The sequence below is a fragment of the Balaenoptera borealis genome (assembly GCF_965194805.1).
Source record: "Balaenoptera borealis genome assembly, chromosome: 14".
In the NCBI taxonomy this organism is placed as follows: Eukaryota; Metazoa; Chordata; class Mammalia; order Artiodactyla; family Balaenopteridae; genus Balaenoptera; species Balaenoptera borealis.
The window spans coordinates 39,998,009-40,013,604 of record NC_138875.1 but is presented as its reverse complement, the minus strand read 5'-3'; the positions used below and the strand labels follow the sequence as shown (position 1 = coordinate 40,013,604).

The 15,596-nt window shown below is 39.7% G+C and overlaps 1 protein-coding gene across 2 annotated transcripts in view; it reads right to left on the bottom strand.

The window, feature by feature from the left end:
- Window positions 1-15,596, bottom strand: part of TPGS2 (tubulin polyglutamylase complex subunit 2) — a 66,956-nt gene that overhangs the window by 28,522 nt on the left and 22,838 nt on the right. Inside the window, exon 3 of one of the 2 annotated variants that reach the window (XM_082354400.1) lies at window positions 4,601-4,657. The exons of the other annotated variant lie outside the window; for it this stretch is intronic. Within the exon in view, the coding sequence (XP_082210526.1) occupies window positions 4,601-4,657 (57 nt within the window). The remainder of the gene's footprint in view (window positions 1-4,600; window positions 4,658-15,596) is intronic. 2 annotated transcript variants of the gene reach the window in all.

Below are 15,596 nucleotides of genomic sequence, written 5' to 3'. Positions count from 1 at the left end.
ACTATAGTAAAAGTAGTAAAATACACTATATTTTAGTAGTAAAAATAACTATAACTACCATAATTTGTTAATGGATACACAAGATAAAAAAATGTAAATTGTGACACCTTTTAAAATGTGTGGCGGGGAGAGTAAAAATGTAAAGCTTTAAAATGCATTCAAACAAGCTGTTATCAGCTTAAAATAGACTGTTACATTTAAATAGAAGCCTCATGGTGATCACAGAGCAAAAACCCATAACATAAAAGAAGTCTAAGCACAGCATTACCAAAAATCATCAAATCACAAAGGAAGCAAGAGAAGAAGAAAGAAACAGAAGAATTACAAAATAGCTAGAAATCAATGAACAAAATGGCAGTAAGTCCATACCTATCAACAATAACTTTAAATGTAAATGAACTAAATTTTCCAATCAAAAAACAAAGAGTGACTGAATGGATAAGAAATGAGGCCAAACTATGTTGTCTACAAGAGATTCACTTCAGATGTAATAACACATAGACTAAAAGTGAAGGGATGGAAAGATATTCCATGTAAATGGAACCAAAGAAAGCTGGGAGAGTTATACAAGACAAAATAGACTTTAAGACAAGACTCTAACAAGAGACAAAGAAGGGCATTATATAATGATAAAGGGGTTAATCCAACAAGATGATATAATATTTACAAATATTTATGCATCCAACACAGATGCACCTAAATATATAAAACAAATATTAGTAGACATAAAGGGAGAAAAAGACAGTAATACAATGAAGCAATGGGCTTAAGTGACATGTTAGACCTGATGGACTTAACAGACATTTACAGAACACTCCACCGAAAATCAGCAGAATACACACTCTGCTCAGGTGTACATGGAATATTCTCCAGAATAGATCATAGGTTAGGCCACGAAATAAGTATTAACAAAATTAAGAAAACTGAAATCATATCAAGCATCTTTTCTGTGCACAATGGTATGAAACTAGAATCAATTACAGTAAGGAAACAGGAAAATTCACAAATATGTGGAAAGTAAACAACATGCTACTGAACAACCAATGGGTCAAAGAAGAACTCAAAAGAGAAATGAAAAAATATCTTGAGACAAATAAAAAATAGAAATACAATATACCAAAACTTATGGAATGCTGCAAAAGCAGTTCTGGAGGGGAATTCATAGCAATAAGTGCCTGTATCAGGAAATAGGAAAGTTCTCAAGTAAACAACCTAACTTTACACTTCAAGGAACCAGAGAAAAAAGAACAAACTAGGACCAAAATTAGTACAAGGAGGGCAATAACAAAGATCAGAGCAGAGATAAATGAAATAGAGGCTAAAAAGATAATAGAAAAGATCAATGAAACTAAGAGCTGATATTTTTAAAAAACTATAAACAGACAAACCTTTAGCAAGACTCACCAAGAAAAAAAGAACTGAAAAAATTTAGACATCAAAGAGGAGACATTACAACTGATACCACAGAAAGACAAAGGATCGTGATATTATGATGAACATCATACACCAACAAATTGGACAACCTAGAAGAAACAGATGAATTCCAAGGAATATACAACTTGTCATGGCTGAATCATGAAGAAATAGAAAATCTGGACAGACCAATTACTAGTAAGGAGATTGAATCAGTTATCAAAACCTCCCAAAAAACAAAATTATAGAAACAGATAGCTTCCCTGGTGAATTCTGCCAAATATTAAAGAAGAAATAACACTAAACACCTTTTCAAACTAGTCCAAAACACAGAAAAAAGGAACACTCCCAAACTCCTTTTATGAGGCCAGCATTACCCTGGTATAACCAGACAAGGACACTCCAAGAAAAGAAAATTACAGGCTAATATCCTTGATGAACATAGATACAAAAATTCTCAACAAAATATTACCAAACTGAATTCAACAATACATTAAAAGGATCATATACCATGTGGAAGTTATTCCAGGGATGAATGGATGGTTCAACATCTGCAAATAAATCAGTATGATATACCCGTAACAAAATGAAGGATAAAAATCATATGATCATCTCAATACATGCAGAAAAAGCATTTCACAAAATTCAACATCCATTCATGATAAAAAAAACCTCTCAACAATTAGGTATAGAGGGAACATAACTCAACATAATAAAGGCCATATAATTAGCCCATGGGTAACATCATATTGAAGGGTTAAAAGCTGAAAGCAGTTCCTCAAAGATGAGGAAGATAAGGATGCCCACTCTTGTTAATTTTATTCAACACAGTATTGGAAGTCCTAAGCAGAGCAATTAGGCAATAAAGAGAAATAAAAGGCATCCAAATCAGAAAAGAAGAAGTAAAATGATCACTATTTGCAGATGACATGGTATTACATAGAGAAAATTGTAAAGACTCCGCCAAAAATCTTTTAGAACTAATAAACGAATTCAGTAAAGTTGCAGGATACAAAATCAATATAAAAAAATCTATTGCTTTTCTAGGCAAGAATAACCAACTATCAGAAAGAGAAATTAAGAAAATGATCCCATTTACAATTGCATCAAAAAGAATAAAATACCTAGGAATAAGTTTCACCAAGGAGGTGAAAAATCTGTACACTGAAAACTATAAGATATTGATGGAAAAAAATTGAAGAAAATACAAATAAATGGAAAGATATTCCATGTTCATGTGTTGGAAGAATTAATATTGTTACGTCCATACTACCCAAAGCAAACTACAGATTTAATACAATCCCTATCAAACTTCCAATGGCATTTTTCTCAGAAATAGAACAATCATAAAATTTGTAGGGAACCACAAAAGACCTCAAATAGCCAAAACAATCTTGAGAAAGAAGAACAAAGCTGGGGGAATCACTCTCCCTGATTTCAAACTGGAGTAGAAAGGGAGAGTAATCAAAACAGTGTATTGACATAAAAACAGACACATAGATCAACAGAACAGAACAGAGACCCAGAAATAAACCCACACATACATGGTCAATTAATTTATGACAAAGGAGTCAAAAATACACAATGGGGAAAGAACAGTCTCTTCAATAAATGGTGTTGGGAAAACTGGACAACCACATGCCAAAGAATGAAACTGGACCACTATCTTACACCATATGCAAAAATCAACTCAAAATCGAGTAAAGACTTGAATGTTAGACTTGAAATCATAAAATTTCTACAAGAAAACATAGGGACAAGCTCCTTGACATTGGTCTTGACAATAATGTTTTGGATTTGACACCAAAAACAAAGGCAACAAAAGCAAAAGTAAACAAGTGGGACTATATCAAACTAAAAAGCTTCTGCACAGCAAAGTAAACCATCAACAAAATGAAAAGACAACCTAGATAACAGGAGAAAATATTCACAATGTTCACTGATTGTGAAAATTTGCTGATAAGAGGTTAATATCCAAAATATATAAAGAACTCATACAACTCAATAGGAAAAAATGAAACAACCTGATTAAAAAATGGACAGATGAAGTGAACAGACATTTCTCCAAAGAAGCCATACAAATGGCCAACTGTATGAAATTGGTAAATGAAATTGGTAAATGAAAAGATGCTCAACATCATTAATCATCAGGGAAATACAAATCAAAACCACAGTGAGATATCACAGCACACGTGTTAGAACGGCTATTATCAAAAGAGACAACAAATTAACAAGTGTCGGTGAGGATGTGGAGAAAAGGGTGCATTCGCTAGTGGAATGTAAATTCATGCAGCCACTATGGAAAACAGTATGGAGGTTCCTGAAAAATTAAAAATATAACTACTATATGATCCAGCAATTCCACTCCTAGGTATTTATATGAAGGAAATAAAATCACTATCTTGAAAAGATATCTGCACCACTATGTTCACTGCAGTGTTATTTACAATAGCCTAGATGTGGAAACAAGATAAGTGTCCATCGATGGATGAATGGATAAAATATGGTGTGTGTGTGTGTGTATATATATATATATATATATATATATATATATATATATATATATACACACACACACACACACACACACCAGAATATTATTCATCCATAAAAAAGGAAATCCTGCCATTTGTGGCAACATGTATGAACCTTGAGGGCATTATGCTAAGTGAAGTAAGTCAGAGAAAGACAAATACTATATAACCTCACTAATATGTGGAATCTAAAAGAAAACTGAACTCATAAATACAGAGACTAGATTGGTGGTTGCCAGAGGTGGGGGGTGTGGGTGAGCGAAATGGGTGAAGGGGGTCAAAAGGTACACACTTGCAGTTATAAGGTAAACTAGTCTTGGGGATGTGATGTACAACAAGGTGATGACAGTTTACAATACTGTACTGTATATTTCAATGTTGCTAAGAGAGTAAATCTTTAAAGTTATTCATCACAAGAAAAAAAATCTGTAACTCTTGCGATGGGTGTTAATTGCACCTGTCATTTCACAACATATGTGTGTGTGTGTATATATATATATATGTACACACACATATATATCACATCATTATTTTGTAGACATAAAACTAATAAAATGTTATATGTCAAGTATATTGCAATAAAAATTAAACAACAAAAAACTCTATTAGAGAGACAGAGCAGAGCCTCCAGTTTGATCTCTTTTTTGTCTCACCTGATAAGGCAGAGTAGGCATGTGTTCTGCTGTGGTAATGCCTCTCTGGAGAGCTAGCTGGAGAAAGGGGGTCAAGGGAACAAGAGGAAGAGACCTAGAGGAACGTGGTGTGAGAGGAGATCCTACACAAAGTTTTGATGATGCTGGAGCAAAGCAATCACTTCTATACATTTCAGACCCAGGCTCATAAATTATTTCCTGAAACAAATTATTAGCTCAATGAGAACATCTTAAAGGTAAAAAGTATATACTTCTAGAGCATTTAATGCAATGAACCTAACAGTTCTGAAAGTTCTTAGAAAGTAAAGAAGCACAACAGGATATAAACAAATATTTCATATGAACAGCAAATCATCCAAACTGGTGTGGAAAGAACAAAGGAACAGCTTTGATTCCTTTTAGGAGGTACTAGGAGCACGCATTAAATTCTAAGTAACTCACATCTGTGCACATGTCTGGCCAGTCTTCTCTAGCCAGTCAGACCACTGAGTACAGAAGGATGAGTTCTCCAATAACTTTTCTGACTTCTTATCATGTCTTATGTTTACACAGGCGGAGGGGCAATTTCCAGACTTTTTGATTATTGGACCCTTTTGAGATGTGCTACTGAACACTGCTTATATCAAGTTTGCTTTAGATCATAGTGTCAGTCAATTCCAGGTACCCAATTTGTGAGGAAGTTGAGTGTACCAGTACGATCTGAATTTATTTCCCATTTCTGCCACTAGCTGAGTGACCTTGAGTGTCAAACTCTGTGAATCCAGGTTCAAGAATAATCTCTTAAGATTGAGTCTACAAAACACTGGAGGTGGGAGGAGGTGGAAGCCTGGGAGGAAGAGAGATTAGATAATCAGGGTAATTATTATGGTTTTAGGGCATAGCATCTTCAAGAACTATATGTGAGAAGCAAGCTTCAAGCTTGCAGGTAATTGTAAGCAGTGTTTTTATATTGTTAAATATACAATAGTTGTCATTTTAATGAAACAGGTTTTTCATTTTCTTGATCTAAGAACTAAAATATGCATTCTGATCTTTTTTCTCTCTTCACCATCTAGTTCTCAATTTCAGAGATGAGTAACGTAAAGAACTCTCTGACTCCTTGGGCTAAACATTTATTTTCCTGCTCAGTAAGTTATTTGCAGTTTAGGGCTTTCTCCTAATGCCTCCAAGTATGGCACATTCTCTGTGCTTTCCGAGAGAAAAAGTGTGTACGCAGAATGCCTTTCTCCCATCCCTGGGACCCTAGCCCAGGAAGCCTATAGTTATCAGTGTTCTGACAAAGTTCTTGCTCCCTCTGTCATCCCCAAAGGCCAGCATCCAATGTGAGATTTTGGTCACTAGTGCCATCTAGTGGTAGAGACAAGGGAACTACTGTCTGTAAATCTTTCTTAAGCCAGATTCCATGAGATCCGAGCCGAGATGGGCTGGTAGCATTGTTCACCTTTAAGTTAGGCTGGAGAGTTTCAATAGTAGTGATTATAACATTTATTACAGTATTGATTTCACTCAAGAAAGAAATTTTGGTAATACTTTATACTGGTATTTTAAAAATTATTTGAAATTCATAAAAATAGAAAAAAAAACAGTGAAATAAAATATTTAATACAATTCAAACAATAACATAAACATGCAAAATGTCAAGTAAACCAAGTTCGTAAAAAAACATTAAACCTGCATTGTCATTTTCATATAAATCACTGTGGCCCCAGCTGTGCTGCCTCCTTGCTGTAGACCTTACCACCTGGCAGCCTGCATGGTGGGGCTTCCTTCTGAGGGAGGCTTTCAGGGCACCACTTTCAGGTGGCTCCTACACCCTGGCCAGTAACTCAGAGTTGCTGCCATTTTAATTTCTCCCCTGCCCAGTGTGGGAAGAGACTGCTCTTCTGCGGGGAGTAATCTGCCCACTTCAGAGGGCTTCTCTTGCCAGATTCAGGCTCAGTCTCTGTTTTGAGGGGATGAAAAAGAAGGGGGAGGAAGAAGACTGGCAGAAAGCAAATGGAAGTTGGGGTGTAAGGATTAGAGAGAGGATCTGGGAGAAAGTCAAGAAGGGAGAGTAACACTGCTGACCAGTGTTTGAAACAACAGTGGCATCAACATGGTACTGCAATCTCCCTGTACCCCAGTGATGATTCTGTCACATAACTCCCAACTTTTGATTTTTTCCCCTCCTCCTGAGGAGGCTATTTACAATAGTCTCTATAAGCTATGCTAGGAAGAGTCCACCACAAGCTGTGTTACTGCTTCATCAGCTGGACCGTAGAGCCACTCTGACGTTTTAGGAGTCGTCAGCTTGATTCCCAGAGAACCTTCCTGAGCATTGCCTGAGCCTTGAGGGAAGGGTTAAGGGCCGTCCACAGCCTCCTGCTCACCTGCTGTACTTCTGAGAATCCTGTGGCCCACTGTCCCCTCGCTTTCAGAGGCCACTTCACCAGGGAAGGGGGCTGGTGGGGAGATGCAGGATCAGGTTGGCGAAGAGGCCAGGGGCCAGAGCATGGGAATGAATGTTTCTATAGGTGCTTATCCACAGTGGACAGGCTCTCCATGAGTCCATTTGCAACAACAGCAGAGGAAGAGTTGCCCAGAATGCCCATCGATGAGGAGCACTAAAATCTAACCGGAAACGTGAGGCAGTGAGGACATCTGCATCTACTGAAACTCTTCTCAGGGAGGATGTCCCATGCAATGGAGGAAAACCGGGATGGGCTGTGGAGGGATGGGGTGAGATCCTCAGGAGAAGTCTCAAGTATATTCTCAAACTCTTTCCTAAGGAGAGGGGGAAGGCCTGGTTAACTGGAACCTCTGGTCTTGGTGGGTCAGGTATAAAAGTTTGGGGACAGAGCTGAGTTGCCTAAGACGCAGAGGAGAGGTCCTTTCTAAGTCCTTTCTCCACGCAACCATCAGTCTCCCTCTAAAAATGCATGATAAAAAAGAATATAAATACTGGCCTGTCTGCGGCACCGCATGTCTCGGTGAAACTCTGTATAAGGCAGACATCAGCCAAGACAACCTTCCGAACAGCAATGCCCCCAGGCGTAACTAGTCCTTAGGATCTTACAGACGGGGACATTAGTGGGGGAAGCCTTTGCACCTGCGGCCGCCTTGCTCCAGAGATGGTGGCTGTGGCGGCCTCACTCTCGGGACTCAACTAAGAACTGCTTATGGAAAAGAAGCTGGGTGACCTTGGGTAAGTTCTACACTCTTTCCCACCTTTGTGTTTTACCTAATTCACTCATTCATTCAACATTTATTCATGTCTGTTGTGGAATAAATACTGTGCTGGGCACTAGAAACAGAAAGGAATGAGGCAAGGTGCAGAGATGACTGTGGCAGACACATGGGTTGCATATTCAAATCCACCTTCTTCTACTTCCTCCTTGACAGAACCCTCATTTTGTTTGAGATGGTAATGTGCCCAGCTGAATACTTGTCTTCAGAACCTCCTCTGTAACTAGTGCTGGACATTAAAATGTAAACCCAAGTCCAATGACGGGGTTTCTAGGAAACTATCACTTCCCGATTAAAACGTGACAGGTGTAGCTGGCAACATCCCTTACCTTTTCCCTGCCTTGAGCTTGGAGGTGACAGGTGGGGCCTTAGTGGTCGTTTGGCCACCATAAAGGAAAAGACCAAAAGAATTACAGAGATAATGGCTGAACACTGTCAGGGCCAATGAACAATTTACAACTGCTTACCTCAGATCTTGCTATGTAAGAAAAGTTAACTACCATTTGTTTAAGCTATTTTTAGTTTAATATTATACCTCTTTGAGCCAAACGTATTCCTACTTGATCCAGAGACAAATGTGTAACAGAGGAGTGTTGTGGATCTGTAGAGGCAGAGATAACTAGGAAGGAACAGTCAGAAGGCAGGGCAAGAATCAGGGAGGGTGGAGCTACAGAATCCAAGGGAGGAGATAGCTAGGCATAGGAGGGTGGTTAACAGCAAGAAATGCAGGAAAGATGTCAAGCCAGAAGATGGCTTTAACAATGAAGAGGCCCCTGGTGATTTTTGACACAGCGGTGTCCATGGAATGGTGGTGGAGAAACAGAGGATGCAAAAGGGTGAAGTGACTGGGAAGTGAACGAAGGGGACAGTAATTTACACCAGGGGTCTCTGCCCTGCCACCTGGTTTTGTAAATAATGTTTAATCGGAACCCAGTCACACCCATGCATTTTAGTACTATCCATCGTTGCTTTTGGTGCTACAATGGCCGATGAGTAGTTGAGATACAGATTGTACAGCCCACAGAGCCAAAAATATTTACTATGTGGTCCTTTAAAGAAATCATCTGCTGACCCCTGATTTAGACCATTTTTCTACGTGCTTGGCTGTGCAAAGCAGCAAATGGCCAAGCAGCCAGAGGGAGACATAAGGTTGAAAGTTTTGTTTTTGTCTTTAATTTTAAAGAGATGGGGAAGACCCTCTAGGGCAGTTGCCGGTGCAGAGGGAGGAAGTGAGGCACTGGAGAGAGGGGGCTTACCTGTCACAGAAGCGCTACTGGGGCAGAGTGAGAGCACAATGTGAGGGGCTCCACAATGAAAGGATGCTGTAGGCTGCTCTTTCCCACCAGGGGTGCTTAGAATAAATTCATAGCAGGGGCATGTGAGGGACACATTTGCAAGAAGGTTCAGAACCCACTCTCTTCTCTGCAGACTGTAGAAAAAGTGAGGCTAAAAAGAGAGGGGATATTCTGCCAAATTGTTTGGTCTCTTGGGCCATAGTTTCACCACCAGTAAATTGAATTTTTATCTGGGGATTGAAAAGTCTAACCAATCAAGAATTGTATAGCACTCCGCAACTATGAAATGTCACTGAAATGTTTAATAACAGAACGCTCCTGACCCCAGGATGCTGTGAGGATTAAGAGGCAGATGCTTTCATAGTGATGAAAAGCTTTGTGTAGACATTACGTCTTACTAACTACCATCATTACAAAAGGCAGGTAGCAGGCACAGTGAACATGAATCATGTAAGGGCACAAAACCAGGCAGTTTGAAACTGCCTTTTATTAAAATAAAAAGAGGTTGTTCATTTTTTTTCTCTAACCTTAGGAGACTGCAGCAGGTATATAGTCATTTAGATTTTAGTTTCAACCTTTTCTTCTGCATTTGCAACAAAGAATCACGAAATATTGGAAGTGGATGAGTCCTTCAATAACACTAATGTCAAGGGCTCCAATCAAGATGGCAGAGTAGAAGGATGTGGAACTCACCTCCTCCCACAAATACATCAAAAATGCATCTACAAATGGAACAATTCTCACAGAACACCTACTGAACACTAACAGAAGACCTCAAACCCCTTAAAGGACATGAAAGATCCCCATGTAACCGGGTAGAACGAAAGAAAGAAAAAAAAGAAAAGACAAAAGGAAGCAGGATGGGACCTGTGCCGGGGGGCAGTGGGGAGAGAGGATAATGAGGAAAGGTTCCTGCACCCTGGGAAGCCACTTCACCAGTGGGGAGATCAGCTGGGACAGAAGGGGAGCTTCAGAGGCTCAGAGGAGAACGCAACAACCAGCTTGTAGCAGGCAGAACTGAGAGAGACTTGCACAGACAGTCCGCGCCACTGCCCTGTATGCCCCAGCCTGGGACACATCTGCTGGTATGGGTGGGGCTGGGTGCTGGAACTCAGGGTTTAGAGAACAGACCCGGGGAAAGGACTGTTGTTGGCTGCGTGGAGACAGCCTGAAGGGGGTGGAGTGTGGCATAGCTGGAACGGGGGTGTTCGTGGAAAAAGCCTGGGCCTGCCACAGAAGTGAAGCGCCATTGTTAAGTGGTGCATGTAGGGAGGGGTGGGGCTGCCATTACAGCCTCCTTCTCCATGTGCCGGCCCCGCCTCCGCGGGCTCTGTGAGAGCATGCCCTAGCTGCTGCCTGGGGGCTCCTGCCTCCGAGGGCTCTCGCGTCCCAGCTGCCGCCTCGGGGGCACTGGGGGCAGATGCCAGCGGGTTGTCCACTCACAGAGGTGGGGCTGAAACAATAGCTGAGCCCCAGGGGCCATGCAACTTAGGGTGTAGGGTTGAAATCTCACCCCGAGGTTGTGCGAGCCACAGATTTACACCTCCGCCACTGGCTCTGTAAATTTAGTGCCTGCAGGACATCCGAGTAGATAGCAGGTGTGCCTACAGCTGGGATGGCTCTGGCTTAGCAGCTGTGGGCTTTGTGGGCACGTGCATGGGGGGGCTGGGCTGGGCCAGGGTCTGAGCTGCCTCCATAGCTCCCACAGCGGGTCCAAATGTGTGACTAATGAGGTCCTAGGACCTGACTTTGGTGGATCTGCACTGGTGGCCTTGTGAAAACAATGTCTGAGGGACACCAAGGTTGAGATGGGATTCCCAGGGTTGAGACAGCATTCCCAAGGTTGAGACGGGCCGAAGGCAGTGCCAACAGCAGTGTACTTTGTGAGCCCACACAACAGGTGACAGGTGATACAACAAAGCACACTCACTGGTGAACAGCTCTGGCAGAGGAATAATTAGTGGCTCCTCTCCCAATGGGAGCGCTCCAATCCCACCTATCTCACGCTGCAGCTCAGAAACGGATCTGGGGGCTTCTACTCCAACAACTAGGGAACAGACCCAGCCCCTGACAGGGCAGTGACAACCACAGAGCAAAGAGGAGGCCCCACTCAATATCCAGTGCAGGCTCTGGTCACCATAACACCAGTCACTCCTCCTATCAAGGGGATAATGGCCAGCACATACTGAGGAAAGAGGCGGCAGACAACCACACTAAGGACAGCCCTCGCACCAAAAAATATTATGCCCACACAGGCTATACAGGGATACTCCCACATAAAAATAGCCCTCCAAGACCACAGTAGATAATTGTTTCTTCTCATAAACTCATAGAGCAAGGGAAATATAAGTAAAATGAAGCAGAAGAACCACTCCCAATTAAAAGATCAAGAGAATTCCCCTGAAAGAACAAACAATGAAACAGACCTCTTCAGTCTAATAGACACTGAGTTCAAAAAGGAGATAATAAAAATACTGAAGGAATTAAGAAGGACTATTGATAGAAATGCAGATTACTATAAAAAGGAACTACTGTAGAAACTATAAGGAGGAGCCAAGAAAAATTAGAAAATTCATTTGCCAAGATGAAAGCTGAGCTAAAGGTAATGAATAGCAGAATGAATAATGTGGAAGAATGAATAAGTGATTTGGAAGATAGAATAATGGAAATCACCCAATTAGAACAGCAGACAGAAAACTAAATGAAAAAAAATGAAAGCAATATAAGACACCTATGGGATAATATAAAGCATGCCAATCTACAAATAATAGGGATCCCAGAGGATAAGAAAGAGAAAAGGGGATTGAAAATGTATTTGAAGAATTATGGCTGAAAACTTCCCAAGCCTAAAGAAGGAAACAGATATCCAGGTAAAGGAAGCACAGACAGTCCCACAAAAGGTAAACGCAAACAGACCTACACCAAGACATATTATAATAAAAATGACAAAAGTTAAAGATAGAGAGGATTCTAAAGGCAGCAAGAGGAAAACAAAAAGTTAATTTCAAGGGAACCCCCATAAGGCTATCAGCTGATTTCTCTACAGAAAGGTTGCAGGCCAGAAGGGAGTAGCAAGATATATTCAAAGTCCTGAACAGGAAAAACCTGCAACCTAGGATGCTCTACCCAGCAAGATTATCATTTAGAATAGAAGGAGAGATAAAGACAAGCAAAAGTAAAAGAATACAGCAATGCTAAACCTACCCTAAAGGAAATATTGAAAGGTCTTCTCTAAATAGAAAATAAGTAAGAATCTACAGGAAAGAGTAAATCACTTAAATAACCCAGTACACTGATTAAAACAAAAAATCAAAAAACTTCTGTGAAAGTGATAACCACAATGAACAGCAAAAGAATTAAAATGAAGATGTAAAAGAGGATCAAAATCATAAAATGTGGGGGAGAAGAGTAATAAAATGTAGATTTTTTTTTTTTTTCCTAGAATGTGTTTGAGCCTATATGACTACAGTCTAAGGCAGGTAGAGGGACTTCCCTGGTGGTGCAGTGGTTAAGAATCCACCTGCCAATGCAGGGGACATGGTTTTGATCCCTGGTCCAGGAAGATCCCACATACCATAGAGCAACTAAGCCCACTTGCCACAACTACTGAGCCTGCGCTCTAGAGCCCATGAGCCACGACTACTGAGCCTGCGAGCCACAACTACTGAGCCCACATGCCTAGAGCTCGTGCTCTACAACAAGAGAAACCACCGCAATGAGAAGCCTGCGCACCTCGATGAAGAGTACCCCCCTTGCCACAACTAGAGAAAGCCCGTGTGCAGCAACGAAGACCCAACGCAGCCAAAATAAATGAATAAATAATTAATTTAAATAGATTAAAAAAAATAAGGCAAGTAGATATAGGAAGTGGTTAACATACTTGAAAACAGGGTAATCACAAAGCAAAAACATGCAATGGATTAAAAAAAACCAAAAAAAAAGAGAACATGAGTATAATACAAAAGAAATTCATGAAACCACACACAAAAGGAAAAACAAAAAGAAAGGGACAAAGAAGAAATATAAAAGCAAAGGGAAAATAAAGTTTAAAATGGCAATAAATACGTATCTATCAATAATTACCTTAAATGTCAATAGACTAAATGCTCCAGTCAAAAGACACAGAGTGGTATATTGGATAAAAAAAAACAAGAGCCTACATTATTCTGCCTACAAGAGACCCACTTTAGGACAAAGGACACACAAAAATTGAAGTGAGGGGGTAGAAAAAGATATTTCACGCAAACAAATGACAAGAAAGCAGGGTTGCACTACTCACATCAGACAAAATAGACTTTAGAACAAAGGCTATAAGGAAAGATAAAGTAGGACAGTATATAATTATAAAAGGATCAATACAAGGAGAGGATATTATACTTGTCAACATATATACACCCAATATAGGAACACCCAAATACATAAAAAATTACTAACAGACATAAAGCGAGAAATTGATGGGAATACACTCACATCAATGGACAGACCTTTGAGACAGAAAATCAACAAGGTAACAGAGATCTTAAATGATACAATAGCACAGTTAGACTTAATTGATATTTTCAGGACATTATATCCAAAAAAAAGCAGAATACACATTCTTTTCAAGTGCACAAGGAACATTCTCTAGGATTGACCACACACTAGGGCACAAAACAAACCTCAACAAATTTAAGAGTATAGAAACTATTTCAAGCATCTTTTCTGACCACAACAGCATGAAACTAGAAATCAACACAGAAAAAGAAATGAGAAAAAAAAAACAATTACATGGAGACTAAACAACATGCTATTTAAAAACCAATGGGTCAATGATTAATTTAAAGAAGAAATTAAAAACTACCTTGAGGCAAATGACAATGAAAACACAACTATACAAAATCTATGGGGCGCAGCAAAAGCAGTTCTTAGAGTGAATTTCATAGCAACACAGGCCTTTAAGAAACAAGAAAAGTCTCAAATAAACAACCTAACCCACACCTAAAAGAATTAGAAAAAGAAGAACAAAACAAAACCTAAACTCAGCAGAAGGAAGGAGCTAATAAAGTTCAGAGAGGAAATAAATAGAGATTAAAAAACAATAGAAAAAAAACTCAATAAAAACCAAGAGCTGGTTCTCCGAAAGGGCAAACAAAATTGACATATCTCTGGCCAGGCTCACCAAGAAGAAAAGAGAGAAGACTTAAATAAACAAAATAAGAAATGAAGGAGGAGAAATCACTACTGATACCTCAGAAATACAAAAAACTATAAGCAAACAATTATATATCAATTATATGAACAATTATACGTCAACAAATTCGACAACCTAGAAGAAATGGACAACTGTCTAGAAACATACAGCCCACCAAAACTGAATCAAGAAGAAATAGATAACTTGAACAGACTGATGATTAGAAGTGAAATAGAATCTGTAATAAAAAAAAAAACAAAACCTCCCTACAAAAGTCCAGGGCCAGATGGCTTCACAGGCAAATTCTACCAAACATACAAGGAAGAACTTATACTGATCCTTCTCAAATTCTTCCAAAAGATTGAAGAGGCAGGAACACTCCCGAAGACATTCTAGGAAGTCACCATGACCCTGATATCAAAACCAGACAAAGACACTACAAAAAAAGAAAATTACAGGCCAATATCTTTGATGAATATAGATGCAAAAATTATCAACAAAATATCAGCAAACCCAATCCAACAACACATAAAAAAGATCATACACCACAACCAAATTGGATCCATCCCAGGGTCGCAAGGATGGTTCCAGCAAACACAAATCAATCAATGTGATTTGCGTGTGTTGAACCACATGATACACCACATAACAAAAGACAAAAACCACATGATCATCTCAATAGATGAAGAAAAAGCATTTGATAAAATTCAACATCCATTTATGATAAAAACTCTTACCAAAGTGGGTAGAGAACATATTTCAACATAATACAGTAAGTCCCCGACATACAAACCTTCAAGTTGCGAACTTTCAAAGATGCAAACATGCATTTGCATGTCCAATCACATAAATTAGTTCTATTTGAGGAGGCACTGTTAGTTTTTGAGGCAAGGGACCCGAACACAGAATGGTACACGAAGGCTGCAGCAGCCATTCAGAATGCAATCCAGTGCTACTGGGCCATCTATGATGAGAAAAAAAGAGGTACTATCCAGACATCACTGGACCATTTTTTCAAGAAGGTGGATAGAATTGAATCCAGCAAAAAGCCAGAACCTATGCCATCAACATCAGGTGTGAGTGAATTTGCAGCTTGCCCTCATCTCCTATTGCTGATGATCCTTCAGTTCTACCATCTCCCACCTCCTTTTCCTCCTCCAGTCAGTAACTCTTCTTGCCTGTTCACTCGATGCCAGCCCTGTATGCCAGCTGTTGTACTGTACTACTTTACTTTTCAAGGTACTGTAAGATTAAAAATGTTTTCTTTATTTTTTGTGTTTGTTTTTTATGTATGTATTATTTGTGT